The sequence below is a fragment of the Fringilla coelebs genome, assembly GCF_963513975.1.
Source record: "Fringilla coelebs genome assembly, chromosome: 4".
NCBI lineage: Eukaryota > Metazoa > Chordata > Aves > Passeriformes > Fringillidae > Fringilla > Fringilla coelebs.
Genome location: NC_140032.1, coordinates 23,565,359 through 23,588,745, shown reverse-complemented (window position 1 = coordinate 23,588,745; position 23,387 = coordinate 23,565,359). Strand labels below are relative to the sequence as shown.

General features: G+C 41.8%; 1 protein-coding gene across 9 annotated transcripts in view; it reads left to right on the top strand.

The window, feature by feature from the left end:
- Positions 1–23,387, top strand: part of APBB2 (amyloid beta precursor protein binding family B member 2) — a 161,947-nt gene that overhangs the window by 131,337 nt on the left and 7,223 nt on the right. For 8 of the 9 annotated variants that reach the window (XM_084204888.1, XM_084204894.1, XM_084204890.1 and 5 more), the window contains 4 exons: positions 20,694–20,808; positions 21,377–21,464; positions 22,568–22,651; positions 23,150–23,265. In XM_084204888.1, coding sequence (XP_084061014.1) covers positions 20,694–20,808; positions 21,377–21,464; positions 22,568–22,651; positions 23,150–23,265 — 403 coding nt within the window. Of the gene's footprint in view, positions 1–12,417; positions 12,576–20,693; positions 20,809–21,376; positions 21,465–22,567; positions 22,652–23,149; positions 23,266–23,387 lie in introns of those variants that run through there. The other variant, XM_084204895.1, reaches the window with a different exon arrangement.

Genomic DNA, 23,387 nt, shown 5'->3' with positions numbered 1-23,387 from the left:
TATTGCCAACTTAGGCTTTCACAAATGCTATATTCAATTTGTCATTTTGGAGTCTTTAGGATTCAAGGTAGTATTTCAAATTTTCTTCATCCACCCATGAATTTTGGAAATTCATTTTATGATGTGTATGGAGATTTGCATATACTTTCCTGAATCCAAGATTTAAACCTTCTGAAATGTTTCCTCACTTGCCTCTCATCTTCTCTCCTGTTTTCGAAAATAATAGGAAATTTCAGATAAGTTAGAAGATTGGCACTGCTGTTACTGTGTGATAATTTGTGATGGAAGTAGATGATCACGATGAGGGGAGGTTTTAGGTTTCTAGGTTGTTAAAGACTAAAGAATATTGTAGTATTCTGCGGTTTGCCAAAGGGACAATTTTTTTGTTTCCTGGAAGTGTCAGAGTGTTTTGTGTCAGGGATAGGATGGATGCTTCAGAATAGCAAAGGCAGGGCTAGTGTGGGAAGCATTTGTTTCTCTTCCTGTGGGGCAGAAGTGGAGCTTTGGAGTGCTGCAGTAGCATGAGCTGGGATGCAAACCTGCTCTGGCTTTTACCTCAAGTGCAGAACTGCAAGGGTACAGCTGTGAGCCAGCAGTGTGAATGCAGCTGCTAGGACTGACTAAAATACACTCTTGGCCTCACAGTATGAATATGTTGCTATAATAAAATTTTTCTTTTTTCCTCAAAATTCTGTGTACATGAAACCCTTGGATCCAGTCCTTGCTCAGGATGAGTATGAGGATCTCAGATGCTGATAGTGTTTTTGTATCTTCAGCCCATCTACAGCTCGGCTAGTCTTACATGGGCTGTGTGTGATGGGATGCTTGGTATTTCACTGTGAGATACAGATTCTGGCCATGCTGTGGGAATATTTGATCAGTTTAGGGGAGCGTGATCCCACCCCTGTCTAGAGGATAAGCTAATTTCCTTCACTCAGGTGCCCTGCTGTTCACTGTCAGTTTAACCAGAGAACCGGGCACCTCATGCTACCAAGGGCATGGAGATCTGCCCAGATTCTTTACAGTGTTAAATGCCCATTCCCTCATTATGAGCTTGGCTGAACCTCATCCCCAGTGAGGAACACAGCAGCCTGGGAAACAGACCCCAGCTGTGGACCTGTGAGAGGGCAGCACAAGATAGCTGGGAGAGCCTAGAACAACAAAGGTGCCATTTATACACCTGGCATGCCCCAAAACACCCCTTCTACCTTGATTTGGCACTTTTGGCAGTGCAGGAGTTGACTCTTTCAGCTCTTCATGAGCCGAGAGCTCTCCTGGGCTGTTTTCACCTTGCCAGGGCTGGCTGCTGGTGACGTTTTTGTTGGTGTCAATTTGACCCATTACCTGCTGTAAGCTCATTTGTTCTGCAGCCTGCAGGTAAATTGCAGTACAAAGATCCTTCCTGCCAAGGGATTTGGCTGTAAGTTCGCAGTGCCTGGCTGGCAGTGGGAAATGGGACTCAGTGTGGTGCTTGTCCTGGAAATTTTTTCACTGTGTTTTTGGTAGCAGTTGTTGCTAGGGAGAGCTTGTCAGCCAAACTTGGCATCCAGTGGGGAGTTCTGTGACTTCCAGGACTGGTCTCAAAGCTTATTGATGATTATTCTTTACAGTTCATGAAAGAAGACTTCTGTGTGAGCTTCACCTTTCATTTTCAGAATAAAACTTGTCCAAGTAAACTGGAAGAAAACAAAAGCTAGATGCCACCACCATTACCCTGAAGCTCTAACTAAAATTTTAAATTCATGTTTGAATTCACGTTTTTGGGTGTGATTGAGAATTGGTAAAGCTAAGTTTTGCCACATCAACACAGTTATAGTTACTAAGCAAATTGTTTGTGCACAAATGGGAAGAGATTTGGCTCAGATTGTTTTCCATTTTCAGAAACTGCCTGCTGGTCAAGCCCTAGGAGGTTTTCCTATATCTCTTGGCAGAGGTAAATCTTTGCCCTTTTCATACATTTCAACTAGAAGTAAGAAACTTGGAGGAACAGAGGGTGTGGGGCAAGGGAAGATGAAATGCTGAAACCAGGGCAAGTTATTCCTTGAAACACATTTATATCTAGCCATATCATTACTGACAGGTGGACAGGCAGTAAGTGTGGCATCTAACAAAATATCAAAACCTACACGGGATTAGAATTTAATCCCAGTTCACTTTTTGAAAAGCCAACTAATGAAAACTGAGATTTAGTTTTAATTATACTTTTTTCACAGGTTTATAAAGTTTTGCTGAATCTCTTTTTCTCTCTTGGTACTGAAGGATGATCAGAGAAGAGCAGTTCTCTCCCACAAACTGTTCCAGCATATTAAAATGGCAAAATCTGGCTTCTCTCCTTAGAAGCCTTTTAAGTAGAAGTCTGACATTGTTCTCATGAGATCTGCTGTTTGGCCAGCTGGAAGGCTACCATACCCTCTTGTATTCTCCTTACCAAGACTAAAAGGACAGCAGCAATGAAAAGGGTTGTTGTAATAGTTAATAGTTATCAAATCAATTGGGTCCTCATTTTCAAATGTAAAGAAATTGCACTGAATGCATACTGGAACCTAGATTATAAATGTAATATGTTTATGTTTTAGCCAATTAACCAGTTTCAGGTGGCACTTTGTTTGTCCATAAAATGCCCCTTTCTTTCCCCACAAGTGAATTCCACACTTGTTTCAAGACTTTTGAGAAGTTGCTTGGACAAAGCAAAAATTATTAGATGGCTTTGAATTCTTCTTAGCACTGGGCATTCAGCACATGCAGGGAGGAGCAGGAACTGTTTTATCTTAGGAAGCATCAACAGATTCGTGTATTAAATTCCCTCCTGTTACTCCCTGGAAATCAGTGGAAAGATTTTGGGAAGGCACAGGTTGTTGCTTGAGCATAACTGGTCCTGCCAACCTTGTTGATGATAGGAAGGAAGGCAGGAAGGTAGGCAGGAAGGAAGGAATCCCGCTAGACTCAGGGTGTATTTTGGTGGTGAAAGAAACATCCTGCTCCTTATGCGTCTGTATGGCTGAAAGAAGTGACTGCCAGCAAATTGTCCTTAACTGCTTTTCACCCTCTCAGTTCTGCTGGTGGAAATATCCATGGTCTTGTTCCTTGCTCTACTTTCACTCAGATTGGGCTCAGATAATTTAAAGAGTTGTTGGTGGGCATTTTCATGTTGGCTCATTTTCCTGGGAGACAACAAGTATGATGCTGCAGACAGCTCTGCTGGCACATTTGAGGGAGAAATTCCCTTGGATGGAGAAGAGTGACTCGCAGGGTGGTGACTCATGTCCTTGCAAACTTGGGGTAGTTCCTTGGTCAGAGTTTGTCTTCCCCCTGCATTGAGAAGTGATGTGCAATGCTGCAGGTAGCTGTGAAAGCTGAATAACCTGCTATGGGGTTTAAGCCCTGATACATTTTAAATGCAGTCTCTGCCAGAAGCAGCTCTTTGCTGCTGATTGAGCACATTTAATGGGGAGTTTTGATAAAAACTAGTGCTCCAGGAACCTTGAGTGCAAGCAACACCTCTAAATTGGATTTACGATTACTGCATGTGCCCGTTCTGGAAAATCAAATTATTTGATGTGTTTGTTTTTACAACTCAAGGATAAATCTCGCTTCCAGCATAAGCAGATGTAATTTCATTGAAGTAAATGTAGTTGTTATTGTGTCTGAATTTTTGGATTTAGCTGTAAACCTTTGTTGCCTTTTTAAGGAGACTTTCTTTCTCTGTTGCATTCAGTAGAGGGCTATGCTGTGAATGCTTTGCAGAGGTTTTGGAAAATTGAGAGGGGCAGACTCCCTGTGCACTTCAGCTTTCCCCGAAAGATTACTTCTGTCACAAAAGATTAATCTTTGGAGTTTACTGGCTAGAAACACAATGCGTGGCAGCGAGGGGAGAGCCCTGCGCGGCGGTCGGGGAGCGGCGGCGGGGCTGTGCGGCCGGCACAGGCACAGGCACAGGCACAGCGTGAGGGAGCCGGCCTTCCCGGAGAGCTCCGCTCCCTCCAGCTGGAGCCGCCAGCACAGGCGGGCACAGTCCGGCCCACGGCGGGAGCTGGCAGGGTGTGCTTCAGTGCCACGCAAAATGAATGAGCTGCTGTTCTCAGGGGTGTTCGGCCCCCGCCGCTGAAGTACGAACAGGCGGCTGCATCAAGTGTACTTGCACCGTCGGATGTCGAGATACAACTAACGGAGGTGGGCATTGACTTGGGGGTTTTGTATGACGTGCTTGGCATTTAATTCCTCTTAGCTGCAACGAAAAGGTAAGAAACTTAAAAAGTGACAAGGAAAAAACCTCAGCCCTTCCCCCTTCCACCCCCCCCAGACCACAGTTTTGCGTTCGTGCAGCCTTTGTCTGGAGCTGTATTTTCAAAGCTGCGGTCTGTTAGTCTAAAGCTACTGTGTGGATGCCTGCAAGGCAAATTACAGCTCCTAGTGTGACAAAGGCAAGTCAGATTTCTTTTCTCCAAGAGCTGACACTTAACAAGCTTCAGGAGAGCGCTGTAGCAGAAATGCTGGGCTGGGCGCTGAGCGGTAAGTGCTGGATGCTGTTCTCCCTCGCCTTTATCCCTTCAGATGTTGCTCATTAGAGCAATAAGCTAACTATGGATCCTGATGATTAATGGGTTTGGGGGACTGTGTTCAGCTCAGAATTACATGTTCCTAAACTGACTGGTTACTGACTGCATACTGACCAGCCTGATTCTGTGGAGGCTGATCATAATTTGTTTTTCCTGTTAATGCCGTGTTAATATATGAAAAGATGCTGCAGTTAAGAACAGCAGAGACCTCATTTGCTAAAGCACAGAAAGCTCTGTTTTCTTTCCCAACGTACACCACCTGTATAATTATTTATGGCTAATTCCCAGCTAACTTCTAGCTAGACAGCCTGGTCTTTCTTTTTTCAGCCCATAATTGACAATGAAGATTGAGCAATCTGTGTAAATCTTCAAAAGACATGAACATCTTTAATGGCAAAAGTATTGCACTATATGTGGGTATACATGCATGTTAAATATATTTAGTTGAAGGGAAATGGCTAGCAGCTCTTTTGACAGAAGAGGAAACTTCATGATTAAATGTAATCTATTGCCTTGAGGTCTCTGTGCTTGCTTAATCCTATCTGAATTTAGAAAGAAATTGCAGCAGGAGAAATTGCATTGATTTGTTAATTGATATATAGCTTTGAATCCTTATTATGCTGGGTGCATGGGGAAGGAAGAGAGACAAGCACATTTGTCTTTTTCTTTAAACTCAGCAGCTTCACTCTTCAGTTAGGTTTCTTGCATGTTATGGAGCCTCATTGCTCTCCCTGTTCTGTGCAGTAATTTTTGCTTTCTTAAAGGATATCTGAGTTTATGAGGGGAGTACATGATATGTTTCATCTTTTAAAACTATGGCTTTAATTATGTTCTTGTAGCTGTTGCTTTGTGGTTAATGTAATTATAAGAACTTGTGAGTGAGGAAAAGAACATTATTTAGCCCTGGAGCATTTCTCAGTAAAAAGTGGCCTATTTATTTTCATAAGAATTTAAAAGAGAGAAAGGGAAACATAGTGGGGTTTTCTTATATAATACCAGTTATAATTTTTTAAGGGTTTTTGGTTGGTTGGTTGGTGTTTTTGTTGTTTTTTTAAGTACTGGTTAGTTTTCCCTTTTACAACATGTGGGTGTATATACATAAACCCTTTCTATGAAGGAATTTTAAACAAAGATCAGTTATAATACAGATGGAGAACAAACCAATTAGTATTTTAGACAATCAAGGTGTGTATTGAAGGTCTGTGGTATTTCTTGTATTGTTGCAGCCTGTTGGAAATCCAGCAAGGCTTTCTGATTCATCATTCACAGTTTCCTGTATTTCATGACATGAAGTAAAACTGTTACAGTGGACAAAAGTTCTATAGAGTTGATATGAGAGTGTTAGTATTGATTCAACTGCACTGTAAAGCTTAAATTTGCTGTGATAGCCTTATTCTCTTGATCAAGTTAATATAGGTCAGCTCGGAAATTTAACAGGTCTAGATCAGGGGTATCAAGTCAGTAAAAAGTGTTCTGTTTCAGTTCCACCTATTAGAAAATAACTGGCATGTCCCAGAACTTTTATTGGTGTCTGCCAAATGAAACAACATAACCTTTTATTTTTTTTTGTAGTATTTTGATGTTGATGTGATATTAAAATCTTCTTTATACATTTTAAGATTTTTTTTTTAATTGGAAATACTTTTATGGTTTAATTTAGTAATTGTTTAATAATTTGAACCAGAAATTCTTATATCACAGATCACAGAAACAATAAGATTGGAAAAGACCTCTGAGATCAAGAAGTCCAAGCTATGACCCAGCACCAGCTTTCCAACCAGACCATGGCACTGAGTGCCACGTCCAGGCTTTCCTTAAACACCTCCAGGGATGGTGACTCCACCACCTCTCTGGGCTGCCCATTCCAATGCCCAGTCACCCTTTCTGGGGAGAAATTCTTCCTTAATGTCTGACCTAAAGCCCCCCTGGTGCAGCTTAAGACAGTGTCCTCTTGTCCTGCTGCTGATTGCCTGGGAATATCCAACCAATCCATCTTGACTGGTGCTCTAGTGATTTGGGGGAAAGGTGGCCTGCTGTTTGACATTCTTTTTGTGCTTCCAGAAATGTGTTTGTTTTCCCTAACAAGCCAACACGTCCTCATGAGAGGGAAATATCTGCAGCGTATTTTGGAAGATGTTGCTGGTTTACATCAGGAGAGGAGGCACCTGAGGTGGCCATGTGCTTTAGGGGGCTCTAAGTGCACCCGCTCTTTCTTCTCAGGTTTTCAGTCACTGAGTGTGTGCAGATGAGGGAAGCCCTGAAGGAATGGCAAAATGACCTGAGGTTGCTTATTTATGCAGAGGATTTAAGAATAACAAGGAACTAAGCTTGGGTGTCAGATACCAAACTATGAAACTTTCATAGTTTCATGGCTAGATGTCACACTGATACCTGACAAAATAGCAAAAGCTCCAGTAAGTGGGGCCTACTGATTCAGAAGGTCTGTACTTGAAAACAAAGAAAACAAACTCTTCTAGTTTTAAGAGTCAAATTTAGTCTTTACAAAACATGGATTTGTCAGGGTGCCTATTTTTTTTTATTTTAAAAATAGAATCTGATTAGGTTATAGTAGGCTTCATAATTTATAATTAGCAACAGAATGCCAGATCAAGCCATCCATTTTTAAGCAGAGCTCTTCTTTGCTACCAGTGGAGAATTGCTGAAAAATTGATGGCACAATCTGGCCCACAATGAACAGGGGATTCATGCAGAAAGCATTAGTTGTAATTCTACTCAGTCTCCATCCTGGTGGTGGCAGGGACCCAGAAACTGAAGACCAGTCTGCTGGAATAGTCTGCAATTTCAATACTTGTTGGGAGACAAAAGGCTTAAGGACTACTTAAAAATAAAAACAAACAAAACCAAACAACAAACAAACAAACCAAAACAAAAATTAAAAACCCACATGCAAACAAACAAAACAAAATAAACAAACATAATAACTCTTAAAAAGCTATCAGACTCTTAGAAAAAATTACAAACCACAGCTATTTTCCTTTCATTAAAAAAATATATTTCTCTTATGGCATACAAAAGTGAAAGACATAATCATTCTGTAAGCAACAGGAGGCTTTCAAATGCACAGAAATGAAGGTTGTTTCCTTTACTTTTTCATGTTGTGTTGTTGAGGTGTAACTACATTTTACATAGGGATTTTGTTGCATTAAGTGCTACTAGACTTTGTAATTACAAATTAGAGAACCAGAATAGGGCCTCTTCTGTGCCTCAGAGGATGTGCTTAGGCAAATACTTGTAACTGTAAATAAAGATGAAAGGTTCATGCAATGGACTGTAATTTTTAATCAAGTTAAATATGTTTTACTCCATTAAATCTGTATGGTAGTTGACAGCAAAAGCATTTCAACCGGTTGTTATCTCTTAAGACGAGAGATGGTCAGGGCTGCTGCTGGTCTGTGTAGTCCCATGTGAAAATGCTGAAGGACCATGGAAGTTGCAGGGCAGACTTTTGTAGCTCTTTATCGTATAGTTAACACATGGCAGCCTTTTTTTTTCTGGTCTGCTTAAAAAAGTCAACTGAGGAAGTTGCAGTATGCCAGGCTCCAGGGCAAGCTACAGGAATGAAGAGGAGTGAAGTGTTAACCGTGTCTTCACAAAGTTAGCTGAATGCATCAGTCACAAATGCTTGGGCTGTAGATCTCTGCCAGGTACAGGGGATTAAACTCCTGACACTTTCCCAGGTTTATGTGCAGTGCAGAGCCACGCTAAAACATCATCCAAGCATGAGAACATCACCTTGATCCTTAAATACTGTTTTGGAGGTGACAAAATTAAAACCTGTCAGGTGTTTTGGTGTGATTTGCTCTCCATCCCATTGTAGTCTTACAGTTGAAGCAGAAGACACAACAGGAGCTACTGTGGAGTATTTGGAACCCAGGACAGCTCCTCCTGTCCCTGCCACAGGGTTGGATGTGTGGGACACCTGCTGCTGAGGCTCTTGGGCATGTTGTTTCATCCCTGCCAGCTTCCTTCTTCCCTCTTGAGACAGTCCCATAGGTTGGTCATTTGCATAAACACAGCATCACCATGTCCATCAGTGCCGACATCTCAGATCTGTGCTTGCAGGTGTTTCTGTTACAGAGCCAGGGGAAAAAAGTTGCCCTGGAACAGACTGCAACAGGTCAGCCAGAGCAGCCTCCTGCCCACACCTGGGCAGGGTTCAGGATTACCTCAGAGCCACTTCAGAACACTCCAAGAGCAGAGTGCACTGCCTCTTAGAGTATATATCTCTGGGTTTACCCACTCTTGGCAAAGAGACTGGGGTTTGCTCTATTTTTTAAACCCTCCCATGATCAAGTAGGACACATTCATTAGACCCTCTCCCATTTCCTTGTCCCCAGGCTAAACAAGCCCACCTCATCTCCAGGCTGAACAAGCATGGCTCCTACAGCCTTGGTTGCCCATGGCGGGGCTCACTCCAGTTTGTCACTCTCCACAGATTGCTGAGCCCAAACTTGCATGTAGAAGTGCAGATAGAGCCTCATGAGTACCATGTCAAAGGATGTTTATTTACCTCTCAGTGAAATCTCCATCACCCTTCTGCTTGTGGGGTGGGCACTGCACATCAGTGTCAGCCCCCAGGATTTGCATCAGTCCCTGATGAACAAAACCTGGCATTGAAACAAGGAATGGTCTTGCACTCAAGCAGTGCCCCATCACTTACAGCACTCTACAAGTCTGCTGCCTCCACTGCATCCCTGGGCCTGGGGACTCTGGAGGAAAGTGGGGATCAGTGTCCCTAAAGGCAATAATCAGAAAAAAACCTGGAATAAGTGAGCCTGGCAGAAGTGATGGGGAGGAAGAGACTGTTACCACTTTCCCTGGAAGGCAGTGTCCTCTCAGGCTTTGCTCCAGGAGGGGGGGTCCTTTCTCACACCTCTGCAGGCTGGAAGGTCATGGGCTGTTTTTCTTGGTCTTGGCCTTTTCCCCTCAGAAATGAATCTCAAATCCTGTGTAGCAGCCCTGACACAATTTTCGGGGGATTGTCTTCCCAGGTTATTGGCAGGCTCTGGCTTGACCCGTTTTAACTCAGTCCGCTTGGAAAGGGATGTGTAGGGCACCCCACCGAAGCACTTGTGCAGCTGCTCTTGCAGTATTTCTGGCACTTGGAGCAATCAGCAAAATCTGCCACTTGAACTGAAACTTTCTGTATCTACTTTTTAGCCTTGGGGCAGTTTTTTAAAAATGTGTTTATTTAAGTTTAAAGGTAAATTATTCAACCATATTTGAGCTACTAGAACATAAAGAGAATATAGGAAAATAGTCTTTTTAATGAAAATAATTAACGTATTACAAGGCACTCTATGAGAAGTTGTTGGGTTAATTGCAAAGCTGTAATTAACTGGTTCGAAGCAGGAGGTAGCCTCCCCTGATTCATATGCATGCCACGGCAGCCAAGGCCCCACTCATTTTTCCTGCCTGAGAAAGTCCAGCAGCCCAAGTGCTTGTTTTTCTCTCACCTTCCTGAATTTCCTTCAGTGCTCTTTTCTCTGGTCTAGCAGCTGCAGTGGTGATTGTTCTGTCCAGTTGTATCTTGCATAACAATTGGGGAATTAACAGATCTCCCTTTCAGAGTTTGATCCAGCAGGTCATGTTTTGTGTCTCCAAGGCATTCCTTTTCCTGTCCTCCCCCCAGTATGTTGTGTCTAAGTTACAGGACAGTTTCTCCAGTATAATGTTTTTTTGAGAGATGGAAATCTCTGTTTGTCTACTTCATATAAAGTCAGTGATTAATGGACAAAGGAAGTTTTACTACTACTTAGAAACACTTTTCTCAGAAAGTGAAAATGATTCTACTTTTTCAATTCTGATTTTCATATTGACACTGGCATATAGTATCAACAGTGTTTAGGTTTGAAAGACTTCCAATATTTGCAGTGTTGAGATTTTAACCCTTTGTTTTATAAAATGTTAGCAATACCTGAAGTGCATGCTGATTCTGCAAAGCCCAGTAGAAAGCCCGTGGAGCTGAAGCAAAGGAGTGAGTGGGGTTTTGCCTGGGGAGATCCACACTGGTCACCACTGGATATTGAAAAGGGGAAACTCCTATGTCAGTGTATGACAGGAGTGGAGCAGAACACCATGTGTTTCCTCTTTACAACAAAGCTAAGTTTCATGCTTCTGTTGTGAAAGTCCATTACATTTGTAAATACAGATAATTTTTCCAACTTGGCTGCTTTCATAGAACCATAGAACAGCCCAGATTGGAAGGAATATGAAAAGACCATCTGATCCAGCCATTTATGGGAAGGAGAGCCTAAATGAAGTAGTCTAGCACCCTGTCAAGTGAAACCCTCCTGTGATGGAGCTCTGACATGTCCATGGAGAGGTTGTTGCAGTGAATTCCTGTTCATCACAAGGAGCCACATGGAGATTATTACAAGGGATAGCGGATACAAAGTGCAACAGGAGAGGTTTCATCTCAATAGGAGAAAAAATTAAATCTCTAGTTGCATGCATACACATCCATTTTGCACAGATGCATTAGGGAACCATATCCAGGTTTAGCTAGAACCTGCCTTAGACAACTTATGTTTATTCCAGATCTATTCACTAAGCCATTTCTAAGCAACAGATCAATTGCTGTAAGCTTGCTGACATGAGATATCTAATGGGAATTGGATCCCTTCCCTTCAGTGTGCTCTGACTTTATTCCTAGCCTCATTACTTGTTACATGATGATTTTTCCACTCCTTTTTTTTTCTTTTTTTTTTTTCCCAAGAGTCCGTTACAAGCTGGAATGATGTAGGGTCCCACATTTTTGCACACAATGCATGAACCATGCTCAGATGCTCACTAGAGATAAGCCCTTCTTAAAAAAGGGAAGTTGTGAGGTGCATGCAGGAGGCAGGAGTGGGAGAGCAGGACTAAGTAGCTCTCCTGAGAATGGCCCTTATCCCTGCAGAGACACTATGCCTTGCACACAGTGATGTCCAGTGTTTAAGGAGAGGTGCAGAGAATCAGGCAACAGCACCACATCCTTCCCCAGCCCAGCCAGCCCTTTGTGGTAACATCCCAGGGAGCTGTGCTTGCCTCGCAGGACAAGTTCCAGAAGCACACACCCGTGTCGGGGCAGCTCTCCCTGCTGGGGTTTCCTGGTGGCTGCCGTGACCTGGAGGGCAGCAGGCTGTGAGAGGTGCCAGCACCTGCAGGGAGCCTCCTCCAGGCCTCCAGGAGGCAGGCAGAGCAGGTCTGGGGACAGGGAGGGGACAGCCGCCAGCCAGGGAAGCTTGTGCCTCTCCTGTCTGCCTTCTCCTGTGGGAAAGGGATGTTGGTTAAGTCATACCAAAGTTAGTGGTTGCTGAAGTGTTTTACAAATGGTGTGTGATGACTTTATACATCCTGGCTTCAGTTCAGTGCTCATGGAAGGTTGTTGCCCAAGCTGTCACTTCTTCAGGGTGCAACTTTCAGAGCACCCCAGGTGACCCTGGGGCATGAGCTTTTGGAAGAGGCTTTTAAAAAACCGATGACAATCTTTCTTCTCTTTGAGTTTAAGCAATGTAAAGTTTGCACAACCTGCCTTCTACTCTTTGAGTTTAAACAGTGTAAGGTTTGCACAACCTGAAGAATTATTCTTGTTTCTTTTGTCAGTGTCTGCTATAGAAAGCGTTATTTTGGAAGAAGGAAGGTTCATGCACTTTCTGTGTCTATTTATACTTTCTGCATACTACTTCCCAGACTTCTGTATGGTATTTTAAGCATTATTACCTCCCACTGTTGATATGTCTGCACTGCTTCTCTGAATTCAGCTGATGCCTGTTGGCTTCATTGCATGTTTCCAAAAATACAAACTTCAGAGCAACAAGATTCAATGAAAAAAAAGGTGTCGGGAGGAAATAGTGGCCGTATGCTTAGATACGCTGTGCTACAAACAAACAGTGTATGTTACATGTACAGCACTTTTCAGCTACCCTCTCTTATCATATGCTGGAGCTCTGTCTGCTTGAGTGCTTTCTAACTTGCTCTTTCTGTTTCTTCATGCTTCCCTGGATTCAGAGAAAGGTAAATTATTTTTGTTTTTCCATTTGTGTGTTTATCCTTCCGGCGTGCACTGAAAAATGTTGTATTAGTTTGCTTGTATCAGTGAACAGAAGCTCAGCTTAAGTGAGTAAACTCATATCTGTCACCTTTTCAATTTGCTCTTAACAGAATTGTCCAACTGATACTGGCTGTTGATTGTTTTGGGGATTTTTTTTTTTCCTCAGGCCTCAAACCCTCTAATAATAGAACAGTTTAAAATCATGAGGTGCAGTGGGTCTTAGTATTTGCTTCTGGTCTTGGGATTAAATTCAGATGATGATGTTTTCTGGAATCTAAAATGCAAGACAGTGTTAAAATCTCAGCTTTTATTTTAAAAATTGAAAAAACATGATCCTGAGAGCAGGGGATTCCAGAGCTAAGTTTAGCAAGGTTTGAAAAAGCAAATGTTTATTTTATATTTTGGTATTTGTTTCCAGTCCGTCTGGATTGCTTGCCTGTATTTTAAGTTTGAAGAAAAGTTGTCCCCAGTCTGTTTGATTTGTTTGGATGTACAAAGGGATCGTTTGGAATTCTCTACAATGCTTCCTGTTTCATGGCAGCACAGACACTAAGGCATTGTAGTCAGGTGCTTTGCAGCACAAGGGCTGCAGCCACTCCAAAGGCTCTTAGCAATAGAATTGCATCCCTCAGATGAGATTTGGGGGTTGTTTGCTCTTCTAAATTGCTAAATCTTGTAAGTGGGACTGGGTGGAAGGAATGTGGTTTAGAGATGCAGACCATTCCTCATGTTTGCTTTGTGGAATGTAATGAGAATGGTTTCCAGGCCTGACTTTTTTTTAATCAATTCTTCAGGCAGTGTTGGCCTAGGGAAATATTTGAACTTTCTTGATTATGGTTTTGCAGTCTAATGTAGGTTTCATGCATGTGGAGAGCAATGATCCTTCTAGCCTAGCACTGGCAAAAGTGTGCTTCAAGCAGATTCGTGTGTAGTGTCTGTGCACACTGTGCTGTGTTCTCTGTGTGAGTAATAAAGAACAAAGGAGAACTAGGAAGCCTTGCTTATAAAACAAATCACACTGGAGAAATTAACTATTCTGCTGTAGTCTTCTGTCTTAAGTCTGTTATAGAGCTTTGAGCATCTCAACTTGATGTATTTCTTTATTAAATCTTTAAATATTCCTTTTAAACAAAACCCCATGTCTTCCACTTAGATCTGGAAGACAGAAGCATTGTCAAAAATATCTAAATACTAATTTCTCAAGGTCAAATTTACAGGAACTGCTGCAAAGAGGCTGTTCAGAGGTTCATAGGCATAATAACACATTCATTTACTTAATGGGAATTCAGGATTCATCATGCTGGCCATCCTGAGGAGTTAAACCACCACTTTACAATGCTTCCAGGGAAAAGCAGCAACTATAATGGCCTTGACAAAGGACCTCATTTATGTGCCTTTTCTTTGAAAACTGCTGCACAAGGGTAGGAAGGCAGTCCCCTGCCCATGCACATTTCAAAATTATTGTGAAGTAGTCAAGGAAAATACCAACATTATACCCTGAAAAATCTGTGTTGACCAAGTCAGTGGCCAGTGGTTTTCCATACGATCTATCCCAGAAGTTCTGTCTTTTGTTAAATCCATCTATAAAACAAGCAGAGGTCTAAGCTACCGATTGACTTTTGAGTTTGCCATGCCTGTCTAGCAGTTGGTGAGCAGCAGCAAGCCCTGTCTGACCCCCAGGCCCCAGCTGGATGTCACATACTGGTATCTGGGCCTCCTTGGGCTGCCAGTCCTACAGGAGCTCTGTTCCCAGGGCACCCCCTTGGTGGTGACCATGGCACATGTGACAGACTGTCCTCCTTGTCATGATGGTGGTGCTTTGGCCACGTGATTGTGAGGTGAGGCAGGGAAGGAGGACCAACGTGGGCCATACATTTAAGCTGAACAATCTGTACTGTTGTCACTGTGCTAACAGAGCTCATGGATCTGGACAATTGCACTTTGACATGACTCCAGTTGATGCAAACCTGTGACCCTTTGCAGGTATAGAATAAACCCTTGGTAATAGAGAGGGAAATGCTTTGTAACGTCTCGGAGCCACCCTGCATGCTAGTGAGGCAGTGGGGGTGAGGCTGACAGGGCTCCTGTCGCCTGGGCACAGGAAGAGGTGGCAGGCAGCACTGAGACCCTGAAAGCCCATCTGGAACCAGCTTTTGCAGCTGCATAAGCATCAGGCTGCAGGAAGGAAATTGGAGTGAAAGTCATGCAAATGCTGCAGGCTTGGAAGTGCTAGGCTCTGAAGGGCTGAGCTGTGTATCAGACATATCAGCTCTGAGAGGGTTTGAACAAATTTTGGAAGCACACAGAACTGTGGCGATGATAAGACATCAAAGAAAAACCGGCAGCTGGGAGTTTTAGGGCTGCCAGATTAAAGCCTCTGAGAATCACACAAAGTAGCCATAGCTCCTCCTTCAGAGTTAGCAAGTGACATTATCGAGGAATGAAGCAAACAGCCTTTCAGCAGGGGATAATTTACCCTACAAACTTCATGCTTGAATTAGAAAAACAAGCTACACTCTGTCAATGCCGGACCATTTGAGGAGAATTTATTAAAATGCAGAACTGATGTTTTGCTGCAAGGAAATAAATTTTTAAATTGTGTGAAAACTGAAATAAGAAAAGTCTCCTAAAAGTCTCCCTCCCTCTTCTTTTTAACTACTTGGATCCAAAATTCATCACCAGGGTAATGTCACGGTGGCCAAGTGTGCTGTAGCTGGAGAGTAGCTAAAGAGGTGGAGGAACGCTGTGAGGTGAAGCGCTTGAAGTGAAGGAAAATGGAAGGTTTTAATGGGTGTTTAGGATTTCCAGCAACTGTCAGAAACACAGGGAAAAATCTTTCTCCCCCACATCACTTCCAGCTCTAATCACTGAGGAGAGAAGGATACATGTGGTTATTACTGTATAACAGAAATGGGAAGGAGAAGGGTCTTGGGAATAGTTATTTTTCTTCCTCCTCTAGGATTTGATTCCGAAGTGTTGGGTGTATATTCACCTGGAGAAGGGGCTATGAGTTTCATTTGAAGCAGGTGGAAGGGAAGCAGTGGTTTCACTCAGTATCTGTCTGGTACTTGGTAGTTGAAAGGTCCTCAGTAAAGCTTTTACAAACAGATTTTTGCAGTGTTTGTGAATGCTGCTTGTATCATCTAGTTATCGTTTTCTTATCTTTGGATTTTTCTCCCTAACTTTGCAAGTTCCTTGGTGGGACTATAATAAAAAGACAAGTGAACTGAACAGAGTCACAAACATTAATTCAGCCATAAAACATTCTCCTTTCTTCTATGTGAACAAGAAGCCTGGATAAAAAGCCTGAGATGTTAACCCAGAGGATCTATAATTTCTAACATACATATTACTGCAGGGTTTCCTGTACCTCATCTTCTCTGCCATTCATGATATTAGAATATTTGTGTGTCGTGGAAAAACCCCACCTAAGGATGGTCTTGATGGCATTATATTTACCTGCTTTTACCCCGTGCCTCCTCTCCCTTCTCTTGCTTTTTCCTTCTCTGCTCCACGGACATCCAAGTCGTGACAGTGAATGACAGCCCTCGGCCAGGTGCCTCTGACCCTGCTCTGCCATAGAGGTGGCTGCTCTCCCTTTTATGTTTCCTGCTTTCATAAGTCTCTGGTGAGCTGTTTGCAGGAAAGCACAGTGAAGTCTGGAAGTTGCAGACTCAGGAGACGGCTTCCCCACAGCCTGGGGTATCTGTTCCCTGACCCTGCAGTTACAGAAGTCTGTGCACAGTACAGAGGAATCACCTCCTGTGGGCTACTCTGAATGAATTTCAATCAAGAGTTTCAGTGAATTTCAATTTTAAAACAAACCCAGAGAATATATTTTTGTGGTTCAAGGATTCTTGTTACAATTTGTAATACATAAATCTGGAAGGAAATGTACATTTTCCTGCATGTGTATCATTTTAATGTAGATGTTTTAAATAGCAGCAATTTAATTTTATTGAGAAGAGTAAAAAATTTTATTTCATACTTTAAGGCTAGAATGTCAAGGGTTTTTAACCAAAAAGGATTCATGCAATTCTACATTCTTCTACTGTATTTTGAAGAAATAAGTTTAATGTGAGAAGGTAATGGAGGATGTGCTCCTCTTCTAGGCTGTACTTAATTGGGATGCCTCCTAGGACTTTAGCCTAATAGTGGCAAATGGTTATAACTGCTACTCAAACAGGACAGCATTAGCATAAATTGCTTTTAATGTGATTATATTCATCCAAGGTTGAGCAGCTAAGTAATGCTTAGCCAGGTGTTAAATAGGTATGATTATCTAAGGTTTAGTCAATGACTGTAGGCATTTGCCAATTAAAGAGAGTAAAAGTGCAAATAGAAATTTAATTCCCTTCTACTTAGCACCTTACATTGTCTTTTCAACTCTCAAAATTGCTTTTTAAAATGTCTTTCTCTAGTTCTGTATTTCTTCAAAATAAATTACTATAAATTTCAACTGTTCAGCAGAACCAGTCTTGCCCACTCTAGCACAAAGTAATTCTTATCTATTTTTTTGTTTTTCTAGCTTTTGTCCAGAATACTGATTTATATCCGATTCCTATTACTGGGAAGTTATTAGTGGATGATGTAGTGTGCAAATGATTTTTAAAAATTTAAAATTACCTTCTGTGCAGTACTTCTCTATAATCCTGTATCAACTGAAGTGTTGCACTTGTGTTATAAAATTTCAAGAGTATACAGCTTTGTTTGCAACATCATTCTCCCACTAAACACCTTGCTGCTCTCCCCACTGACATGGAATGAAATTTTACAAGGAGCTGTCATTCAGATCCTGCTGATTTCATGTGCGCACACACCCTATGGAGCCAGAGACTGATCCAGCTGGATGAGATGTGATGTTAACCCTGTGCTGGCTCTCTATCCAGCTGTGGGCTTTGTAATGGCTTTTTAATTCATTTTTTTCCTTGTTTTCCTAGCAGAATGTAAAGATAGGGGAGTTGTAAGAGAGGAGGCATTTGCCCTTTTCTGTAAATTTCTATTGCAAACACGTTGCTCAGGCTTCTTCATTATCCCAGGGGCGTGTTGCACATAAATCTCACTTAAATGCTAATCAGCTTCGAGTGAGCTGCAGTCAAATGAAGGTTTATAGATGAAGCAGCCCAGAAGGGATCTGAAGTGGAGGAAGAATCGGAGACTGATCTCCTGCCGTACTTGGGATTCAAGGCTTTGGACAAAAAAGAAGCTGTTCCATTGTGGTCCTATGTAGGGAAACACAAAACTTTTCCTAAGTTTTATTGTTGCTGTAGGAAGCAGATACTCTGAAATCCTCAGAAAGCCATGCCTTTCTTCTCCAAGACAAACCATAGAGCTCTGTTTTCTGGATGCCTAGAAATGCCTGAAGCAAGGCTGCAAGGCTCCTGCTGGCAGTGGGGGAGCCAGCTGCCACCAGCCAGTACCCATCTCCAGGTCTTGGCTGCTGGGCTGCCGTGTAGGGCCGCCCATGCAAGCATCTAGGTGATTTCCATGAATTCATGGCATCAGTGGTACTGCCTGTGCACTGCCAGAAGGGGGAAGGATGGTTTGTGTGCTAATGTTGATTGATGATTTGAAAACAAATGGTGCTGGCAGGGTTGAGTATGATGAGGTACCACAGTATTAGAAGAATTCACATTTCATATTTGTCTCAGTAGATGCAGGCCCTGATCATCTAAAGCTTTATGTATATTCACAATCCATGAATGTGATTAGCTGCATTACTTTAGTCAAGCTGTTCAGGTCCTTAAAGTGAAACTCTAGTGTGTGAGGCTGCAACACCACCACCAGGGTTTTATTAGCTCTCAGTACTTGAAACTGCTCTACTGGCTGTTGTGTCATTTTCTTCTGTAATTGTGTGTAACACAGTTACAATTCTGTAATTGTGTTACACAGCCTTGTTTATGATTGCCTACCATTACAAGCAGAAATATTTACAGAAGCTGCAGGACCAAGTGCTTCAGGGGCAGGACAGAAGCCTTGCATGCAGCACTGCAGTACTGAGGTGCAGGCCAGGTGGTCCTGGCAGCTCCCTCCCAGCACCCACCACCAATCCCATGGGATTTTTATATGGCACCTTGTTTCATGTTTTTCCCCTTAGCTGCTAGTTTTTCAAAGGCTACAGGTGATCCATACCCTCTTCTCTTGGAGTCCAGCTAGAAGTCTTCAGCCTGCTTTTGATGAGTTAAGTGAGGAGGAAACCATTGTAATGCAAGGCTTGGCACATGTCCAGATGAGCCAAAAGCATCAGTCTTTTTCCAGGAGCAAGATTCCAGCTGAGACTCAGCATCTTGCAGTGCAGAAAAAGGAAACAACATGCCAAAAAGCCAAGGGACTTGGGGAGGAAGCCTTGGGGCATCTTCTGTAATAGACAGCACCTTCCTGGATTGTGGCTTTGTGATTTTTCCTGCAGGTCACCCTCAGTTGGGTAAAACTGTCCTAAAGGATGCCTGTGTCTCACATGCTGGCAGGGCAGTGCTGCAGCCAGAGACAGCCAGTGCAGCCCATGGGCTGCATTCTCCATGCAGGAAAGGTTCAGGTGGAATGTGCTGCCCCGCTGCCTCCTGTCCCTGCTGTGCCCTAATGTGTGCCATGGCAGGCTGGGATGCAGTGAGATGGAGAGGGGCCCCCAGCCTCACTGTGTTTCTGCTGGGTTCTGTCATGTGGAATTGCTTTCACATCTCATGCTCTGATGGGTTTGTGTGGCTTGGGTTTTTCAAAATATTATTCATCAGGCTTCAGGTTGCAAAGCACTTAGATGGAGCAACCACCTGTACGTGTTACTGAGCAGCCCTTATATTGCAAGGGCTCATGAAGACCAAAATGTGCCATTCAATTAGTTACAGGCACAGTACTTAACTGCAGGATAGTGTCTGTATCTTGTACAGAGCAGGAAGGCCAGCAATCCATTTGCCACAGTCTCTGATTCTCCCTGGATAGATTCAGTGTAAAATTCTTCAATTTATGGAGCATTTAAAATGAATTTTAAAATTGACCATCCCTGCTACATTAAACTCTGCTCAGAGTATTTACAGACTTTTATATACAGAAATATTTTAGTCTATACTAGGTCTGTGGCTTAGGAATATCCCTCCTATCTCTTCACCACTGAGAGCTTTGCTGGTAATTATTTATATGTAAAATAGAAAGACACCAAAAAGAGACTTCAGGCATAAAAGGCTGGAGCAAAGTCCCAGAGAAATCTGAAGGTAGCAAGAGGGTCACAAACTAGGAATGAGCTGTGGTTGCTTGCAGGACATGAAAAAGCAGAGGTGCAAGACCAGCGAAGAGAGGGTCTGGTATAGCAAGGATGGCAGCTGGGCAAAGCCAGGCTTCTCCCTGCCTCAGTATGTATCACTTGGACTGTCTCAGAAGAGCTCCAACTCTTAAGCAGCCTGAGAACAAATGCACCTACTCATGGCACTTCCTTCATCCATGCTAGAAAGCTGTCCTGTGCTGTGGTGACTAGCCAGTACAGTGCAAAAATCCCTTTTGTAGGGCAGCTTTATTTAACTTTTGAAAAAATAAGGTCAGAAATTTAGGGCAATTAGTGTGAGCAAAGCTCAGCAGGTTCACATCTCCCTTATGCAACTGGATCTCTAATTACTATCTGCATATTTTAAACACTTTATACAGTCCTTTGAAATATGATTTTTCTCTGGCTACAGTGTTGTATGCTGTTTCTTGGGGTTTTTTAGCAGTTAAGAGCTGCATATGGTTTCTGTCTTAATATGTAATTCTCTCTCTACTTCATCTTCAGTAACATATTTGAGTAAATTTTGCTGTTTATTTACAATTTCATTTGAAATTACAGGTTGTAATTTGAGTAAGTTGCATGGTTAGGAAACCATAATGAGCTTTTGAATTATATAGATTAAGCATTTGAATTAAATAGATTAGATATATGTTTCATGGGTAAGCAGTTTACTACATTTGTAGACCTGCTTTGTCAAAGGTATGTATTTTATACCTTGAGAGCTGAGATCTACACCTGTTAAGCTGAAGTAGGACTTGCAGTTTTGGAAATATAACTGATTTTAATGTTTTGCATGTTTCTAATGTGTCCATTTATCTTGTTTACACAGAGACTTTGCTTATGTGGCAAGAGACAAAGACACCAGAATTCTGAAATGTCATGTGTTTCGATGTGACACACCTGCAAAAGCCATTGCCACAAGTTTACACGAAATCTGCTCAAAGGCAAGTGGATTTAAAATCAGCTGCATTTGTCTGTTCAGAGGTCCCTGAGCCTTATACATGTAATCAGCAGTTGTATGCAGTGTTAGTTTTGTTTATATAACTGGCAACGAGAAACAGTGTAGAGAATTTGTAAGGGAAAGAATGCAAACGGATGGTAATTATGGGAGACTGGGCATTTAGATTTGAGGAGGATGAGATGTGCTTTTGATTTGACAAGTGTATATAGAGGCCAAAGGCTTTCCTGAATAATAAAGAAGCTGCAGGTTCAAAATGGAAAAAGAAGACAGAGGTTCAGTTAATAATAAACAATGATGTTAAATTCCATAAATAAATCAGACCTTGTTTGAATGGTGCTATTCAATGATATTATCCTGCAGGACCCAGAGGAAAATAGTTGCTAACTGTTAAAATTATTAACTGTTAAATTGTTATTTAAGAAGAATAACCTGCTTAGTCATGTACCCTCTGACTTATTTCAGATTTCAGAAATAGGGTTGTAAAAGGAGTAGATTGTAGTTGCTGCTGTACTATATTTTTTTTAAATGTGTCTTTAAACCCTCTTCTTTAGATTATGGCTGAACGGAAAAATGCTAAAGCTATGGCTTGCAGCTCATTGCAAGACAGGACAAATGTCACCCTTGATGTTCCTCTGCAAGGTACTGTGTGTTACAGCTAGTATCCTCAGGATGGTCCTGGTTTAGATAGGTTTTGTTTCTGATGCAGGTTTTGACAAAAGTGGAGCATGTTGGGTGGAGAAGTCAGGAGTGTATTCCTGATGTATCTGTAATATAATCTATTATATCATTAATCTATAATTAATGTATCTGACTGATTGTGATCTGTTCCTGTATTACTTTAAGTGTTTTTCTTGGTTATGGTGACAGTTATGGAGTCCTGCTCAGTTATGTCAACTTGTACGGTTCCTCTTTTATTTTGAAATGCAAGTGTTTCAAACACAGTCGTACTTACTTGTGACTATTCAGGAAATTGTCTTTTTCAAATCAAAATACCTCCTGACTTGAGACTGCACCAGTTAGCCAAATCTTCCTTAAAACCAGAATATACTCCAGTTACTCACTTGGATTCAGAAGTGCCATAGGAGTACTCCTCCTAAGTTTCAGCATCTATTTTAGCAACTTCTGAGGCAAGGGTGCAAGTGGGTTGTCATCCAGCTGTTGCACACTTTACTGCATGGTAGAAGGAAGTTGCCTTTGTGTGCTATTATTTGTCATATCTTAGTAGCTGCTGTTTTGAAACTATTCCAGGAGAACAAATATACTTTGCATTAGCTTTACAGCAAATTATAGGCCTCTAGATCCACCAGTTTGTACTGAATATCTTACTCCTAATCCATACATCAGCTTGTGCAATGGTCTGTGTAATGTGTACTGTTCAAGCAGAAGTGTTGATTACTTGGAGACAGTGTCTAACATACTAGCAAGGACGGTATTAAAGAAGATTACAGATTTTACATAGTTGTTGCAGTGAAACTTAGGTCTGTACATCTCACAGACCCATATTTGCTGTGTTTTAATATGCCAGCACTATAATGTGATTTTATTCTTAGCATAGACCAAAAATTCCTTTAGAAATTATTGAGACTTGTTCTTGTTAGAAGGAATAAAAATGTCTTTAAATCGATGCAATACCTTCTGAGTACAATTAATGGGTAAACAGTTTTATGTTATTGATGAAATAAAAGTGCTTTTTTTCTGCTGTGAATGCTGAATAATAGAAATTGACTTTTGTTCCCATGCAGTAGATTTCCCAACACCAAAGACAGAACTGGTACAGAAGTTTCACGTCCAGTACCTGGGCATGCTACCTGTAGCAAAACCTGTGGGTATGTAACATTTAAGTGAATTCCAAAGTACCTTGCTTAAGCTCTAATGGCTCATCAAGTGCCAGTGCATGATTTTTGGAGGGTAGTACCTCTTCTGTTTCAGTCACATGAATCAGACATGAAGACATCTAATATTCAGGGCATCACATGAACATTTGTTTGGCAAACAGAGTATTCTGGGAGCTGCCAAGAAGGCAGAGTTTCTTTCTACAGCTTTCTCTGAATATGAGCTCTGCTACTAATTAGAAGGACCCTAAAGAACTGAAACAGTACAAAAGCTAAACAAGATGCTATCCTGGTTTTTTTTGTAAGCCAGAGGCACCTGCTTTGGTCTTCCAGATGGAGAAATACAACTTCATAATACCTTCTTCTATTATCAAATTAATTTTAATAGGGAATCCAAAACAATCTGTTTTCTATACTGCTGTGTGAAGATAAAAAAATCTGTTATTTTTTTATATAAACTATTTTTCAGTATTTCATTTTATTCTCTTTTAGGAATGGATACTCTGAACAGTGCCATTGAAAGTCTAATGGCTTCCTCTAGCAAAGATGACTGGTTGCCAGTTACCATGAACGTTGCTGATGCTACTGTCACAGTCATCAATGAAAGAGTAAGGCAGACTGTGTTGTTTAAAACACAATTAAAATTATATTAATGTTGAAAACCAGGAACACAGAAAAGCTAGTAGAGTTAATTTAAACTAAAATTCATTTGCTTATTTTGCATTTTATT